The sequence below is a fragment of the Rhincodon typus genome, chromosome 21 (assembly GCF_021869965.1).
Source record: "Rhincodon typus isolate 14 chromosome 21, sRhiTyp1.1, whole genome shotgun sequence".
NCBI lineage: Eukaryota > Metazoa > Chordata > Chondrichthyes > Orectolobiformes > Rhincodontidae > Rhincodon > Rhincodon typus.
Genome location: NC_063352.1, coordinates 9,475,393 through 9,481,392, shown reverse-complemented (window position 1 = coordinate 9,481,392; position 6,000 = coordinate 9,475,393). Strand labels below are relative to the sequence as shown.

At 38.6% G+C, this 6,000-nt stretch overlaps 1 protein-coding gene across 1 annotated transcript in view; it reads right to left on the bottom strand.

The window, feature by feature from the left end:
- Positions 1–440: 440 nt before the first annotated feature.
- Positions 441–6,000, bottom strand: part of grin2aa (glutamate receptor, ionotropic, N-methyl D-aspartate 2A, a) — a 250,249-nt gene continuing 244,689 nt past the window's right edge. Inside the window, exons 14-15 of the mRNA XM_048609677.1 lie at positions 884–2,473; positions 441–506 (exon numbers count right to left, since the gene is read on the bottom strand). Of these exons, the coding sequence (XP_048465634.1) occupies positions 441–506; positions 884–2,473 (1,656 nt within the window). The remainder of the gene's footprint in view (positions 507–883; positions 2,474–6,000) is intronic.

The window sequence follows — 6,000 nt, the reverse complement described above, 5'->3', positions numbered from 1 at the left end:
CAGTGCATCAAAGATGAGTTTGAACAATGGAGCAATCACCTCTATAGTATGAAACATGCAGAGAAGATTTCGGTTATTTTCTAACAGAAAAAGATCTGGCTTCTAGGGGCCCAATTCCATATCAGAAATTTATAAAGTTTGCCATTAGCTGCTTAGCTCAGGGTTTCACTTTAGAAAACATTTGATTTAAAAAATATCAGCAGACACAGAACTGGAGTACACATAATAGCATAGTTGCCAACTCCCTACATTTACACAGCAATATTGAGTTTGTCATCTATTTCTTGCATACTTTACATAACCAGAATTCTCCTAAGATTCTGTGACCTGTCTAGTGTGGTCTATTATAGATTAATGCACAGTAAAAGGGCGACATAAATTCCACTAGGTCATTTTATGTAGTCTTCATCTGCAGCAAAGCTAACCAGTTGGTATGATCATCAACATGTATCTCTTTTCTGTTGCTCCTTTGCCATCAGATAGTAGGAAAGGCCAGTCAGCCCTATCTATCAGAAAATAGGAGAAAGAAGAGAATGTTAGCAACGACTATCTGGCAAAGCTGCCCCTTAATGTCTCCTAAGTTCCTATGTCAGAATGTTGGCAACTATGTGCGTCACTAGCTACAGCAAATGAATGGCATTTATGTAGAATTAGACAAACAAATGATGAGTCAAACATCTGATTCAATACTAGGCATTTTTCTGTACACACGTCTATTGCTGGCAGAATTCAAAACCCTGGGAGCACAGTAAATACTATTTCTGTGTGATACATAAGGCATAATATGTTCTGAAATGTACACTTCATTAGGAACTTGTCCATCTCTGGAGCAGTATGATGTTGTCGACCTAATAGATGATCTAAAGTGATTAGCGTTGCGTGCCTTTGATGCAGCCGATTGTTTATATATGTCAGAAGAACTTCGACCGTGGACCAAATGCTGATCTTCACGAAAGGAATGCCAAAATGGATTCTCAGAGACATGGTCTGGATACAATGATTTACTCCGTTTGGTCTCTTCCAGATTATGGTCAAAAACAGAAACCTTGGTGCTAAAGAGTTTCTCTGGCTTAATATCGAATACATGTGCATAAGGGTCATCCTGAAATTTGTCCTTTTCTTTTAAGCTTACACTTCGTGCAGGTCTTCCAAGATCCACTTCTTTAGGGTTCTCAAGGATATTGTCAAATGAATGCTGTCTGCTAATCCTCAGCCTATTTACTTTCTGCATGTTCGAGGCTTCAGAACCCACCCAGTGGTGGACAAAGGATTCTTCAGGGCACATGGAGCTTACTGGCTCTTGTAACATGTGATCTTCACTAATATCATACAAGTTTGCTGTGTGTACACAAGCATCACATCTGTTATATGGAGACCTGACCGAGTAGTGAGGGGTGTAGTTGGGCAGTTTGGAGAGGCAGCTTCTGCAGTGAGCGATGGGCTGCTTGTACCTATCATTGTAATCGACAGGGGAAAGATTTTTCTCCTTCAAGCTGTAGTGCTTATTATAGAGGCTGTATTTATTTTCAGCATTGGTAAGGTTGTCCTCATTATGCTGAGGAGTCCTGTTTACGTGCAGAACTGCTTCCTGTTTCCTGTAATTCTCATTCTGATCATGATACACCTGAGGGTAGTCCAGACCCTCTGGAATTGCTACATTTTCTCGGTAATGATGCTGATCCGAATGATAACTGGACTCCCGGTCAGAATCAATGGTGTAGACTTTGTCACGATGGTGTTGCTGGCTCTCCTTTGCTCTAAGATAAGAGAGTTCTATTTCACTGCAGTCTCGAGGATACTTGGCCATCATGGATTTCTTTTTGAAGGTCTCTTTATGTTTGTGATACTTCTGATTGTTGTCAGGATCCTTGTAGGATGTAGTGCGGCTTGAACAATCAGACATGTCTGAATGGACAACATCCTCTGGAAGGTACCTCTGGTTTTTAACGGGTTGCTTGGGCTCTACATTGACACTTTCTACTAGCGACCCCTGATTTTGCCGCAACGTTTCCACAGATTTTTTCCACAGCTGCCTAGGCCTGGAGTTAAGTTTAGGAGTATCAGAGCTAACTGCAACCTCCACAGTGTTGGGATTTGCTTCATTTAGAGTCAACGGATGCTGCCCTTGGAGTATATAATTGTTACGGTTATCTTTCTGCCTGTTGACATTAAATGTCATCATTTCGCTGGTGTTATCAGTGAAGCCAGTCTCCTTGGGTTGATAGGGCCTGTTATCAGAGTACAGGAAATTTCCCTTTTGGTCAACCACATCAAGCAGCAAAGACCCTTTTTGAATGAAATTGGAAGTTCTTTTCGGGGAGTTTGCTCTTGAAGCATTCAGATTTGACATATTGGCCATTGTTTTTGCCGTGTTAAACAGCCTCAGAATATTTGTTTGAGGGCTGTTCAAATCCAGGTTGGGCGATTTTTTCTTTTCCTCGTATGGAACACCGTGTATACAGCTCCAGATACCCTAGAAAACAACAAAAGAAAGAGGGGAAAAAATCAGCACAAGCTGCTTTGACATCTCATTGTGGAACTGTTGTATAGTACATCAAACTACATTTTTCCAAAGTTTTTGCAACCAATGAAGCTAAAACTATTCATCTAATAATTCATCTTTTCCGAAGAAGGGTCCAGACCCGAAACGTCAGCTTTCCTGCTCCTCTGATGCTGCTTGGCCTGCTGTGTTCATCCAGCTCTACACCGTGTTATCTCATCTAATAAGCAAAATTTGATACACGCATGTCAACTGCCTGACAATACTTTTCAGTTTTAAACTGCTTAAATACATAAATATGCATTTTAGGATTAAAGTACAATGCTTTCCTGTGGGCAAACAAATATCGAGCAATAATATTGGGTGGTAAAATAGTGTGCTTTAAAGTAATGATCAAAATGTTCTTTTATTTTCCTTTGAGACCTGACTTGGAGGGAGAATTGACCAGTTATTGTCAGACTGAATGTTTCTCCACCAGAGGGAGTAACGCAATTACTTTAATCTGGCCATTTAGCCCAACGTCCATCATTAATGCTTCACCCAAGCCTGAATTAAACATTTCTAATTCCAGTCTCTGGGGGCTTGACTCCGATTGGCTTTTGATACTTGTCTAACATGACCAAGAGACCTTTTCCCAGTTCTGTGTTGGATTGCAGCTGGAACAAATAAATCCCAGAGGCACAGTCACATTCAGAGGAAGAAAAGTGACATTGCAGGTTCCAATTTTGAAACATAGAAAATTGGAACAGGAGTAGACCATTCTGCCCATCAAGCTTGCTTCACCATTCAATATGTTCATGGCTGATCTTCTAACTTGACACCACATCTCTGCTTTCTGACCATACCCCTTGGTGTGTTTAATATCTAAAAAAAAATGCAATCTCGTTCTCGAATATAGTCAATGACCTGGCCTCCACAGCCTTCTATGATAATGAATTCCACAGGGTGACCACCCTCTGAATAAAGAAATGTTTCCTTATCTCATTCTTAAATGATCTACCCTGTATCATGAGACTCTGGCCCCTTGTTCTAGTCTCCTTAACCAAGGGAAACATCCTCCCTGCGTATAGTCTGGCCAGCCCTGTTAGAATTTAATGTTCTTCAATCAGGTCCTCTCTCCAAACCCCAGAGAATATAGGCCCAGTCAAACCAATTTCTCCTCATACAACGGTCCTGACAACGTGATATTAGCCTAGTTATCCTTCGCTACATGCCCTTTATGGCATTTATATCCTCTGTTAAGTTAGGAGACCAAAAATGCACAAGATACACTGAATACAGTCTCACCAAGGTCCTATATAACAGTAGAAAGACATCCCTACTTCTGAACTCAAATCTTCTTGCAATACAACATTTATATGACATTGATTGTCAGGGATGAGACAAGCAATCACATCAAATGAATGAAAAAGTCCATGGCTCCATTGCTTAAGCTGGAGTTAAAAGATAAACATGGAATTTTAAACTGATGACCAGAAATAGAGAAAAATCTTTATTTTCTTTTGCCATACTACCATTTGTAACTATGAACAACTCTAACCCCTCTGGTATGAAGGGTTCCTGCACTGCTGTGTCAGGAAAAACTTAACTTGATTGAGGCTGCCTCAGTGATATGGGTCATGCTATCTTAAAAAAAGAATTGTAGAGTTTGAGGACATTTTGACTTTAGAACATGGTACTAAATGTTGTTGAATTCAATACTAACATCTACCTATCATTTAGCTCTGTTGTAACTATTGACAAGACCATATAAGAGGTAGAATAAAATATTATGTCTGAAATATTTCAAGAATATAGGCTTACAAAACACTGGGGTAAACACTAGGATCTTTACAATAAGAATAGATAATAATAGTTATCTTGGCATTGTTAAAAGGCAGTCACTTCAGCAATAGATTCAGATGACAATGACATCAAGATGAAAACTTCAGCTGTCTGTGACTATCATTCAATCCCAGATCTGGCAGTACAGGCTCAAAATCATCCTACAGTATTGTTTAATTTTGAGCTGCTTCTTTTGCTGTCAATTGGAGTTGTCTTGGTAGATGCAGAACTGATATAGTTCAGGTTGACGATGCACAAAGGCATTCGTTTCGCAGGATTAACAGATGTGTAATCACTGCAAATTTACAAGTGATAATCAAGAGTTGGGTGAGAAATAATTAACAAATGATTGAGTGATAGTGAAAAGACAGGGGTATGGGTTGTTCTATGGAAATGGGGCAGATGTGTAGAGTCTGGTACCTTTCTTCTGTTCTTAGGAATGTTGGGCTCTGGTCTTTTATAAAGTATTAACATGAATTATAGAAAATACAGATGTAGTGCTATCCTGGAATGGTTAGTGTGATTGGTGGGCTTGAAATCTAACCTAATTCTCCATAATCATGCATATTTTTGCTTTTTCTATCTGTTGTAGTACATTATTGTTTGAATCCAACAGGCAAGTTCCAGCAGTGAATAATAAAAAGGCATTAAGAACATTGAATGTTTCAATTAACTTAATAATTTCAGCACAAATTATGTCCCTGTGGAATTAGAAAATAGCACACTGCAAAATAAAGATCAAATTATGCATTAGCATATACGTTGGTCATATCAGAATTAGCAGCTCTAGGAGATATTATTGTGATTGAGAGGATTCAGAGGCAAATAATGAAGTTGATTTGAGTACCCAGAAGTTATGAACAATTAAAAAAAGTGGATTTGCTTTCGATTGAAAATTAGAAGATTTTAGGTGGATCTAATTAAGTTTTAAGGGCTATGAAAGAACAAAACTGAACTAAACAACTTGTTAACAATGGCAATGGGTTCAAGTAACTGAGGGTACACAAAGAGGGAACCATGAACAAGAAGGAGCATTAGACAGATAATTTTCATCCAAGGTTCCAGATGCACTGTGGCCTCCTTGGATTTTGGAAACAATTAAGTGGACAGCAAAAAATAAATTCAACATGCGCTTCTGGAAAATAAAATGATTGAGTGATAGTGAAAAGACAGGGGTATGGGTTGTTCTATGGAAATGGGGCAGATGTGTAGAGTCTGGTACCTTTTTTCTGTTCTTAGGAATTTTGGGCTCTGGTCTTTTATAAAGTATTAAGTTTCTGTGAAGCACTTTGGGATGTCCAAATATATTAAAAGTGCCATATAAATGTAAGTGGTTTTAATATGACAGTGGTCTGGTAATGTGGATCAGGTCTGCCAGATTAAAGACAATAAATTAATGTTCCATTAAATATTTCTTAATGTTTGATTGGCTTGCATCCCTCTACTTTGAGACATATTGAAAGGTACTTTGTAAATTCATGTCGTTCATCTCTTCTCTGCAAGACAGAACAGCTCAACTGAATTTTAAGGAAAAAAATCTGAGATCAACTATTAATCTACAATATGCAGCACTACTTCCATTCATTTTCATCCATCTTTCCTTTGATGGTTGCTAATGAAATGCAACTTTCTTCCAGAGAATTCAGCACAAAAGAAGCACATAAATATCCAATATA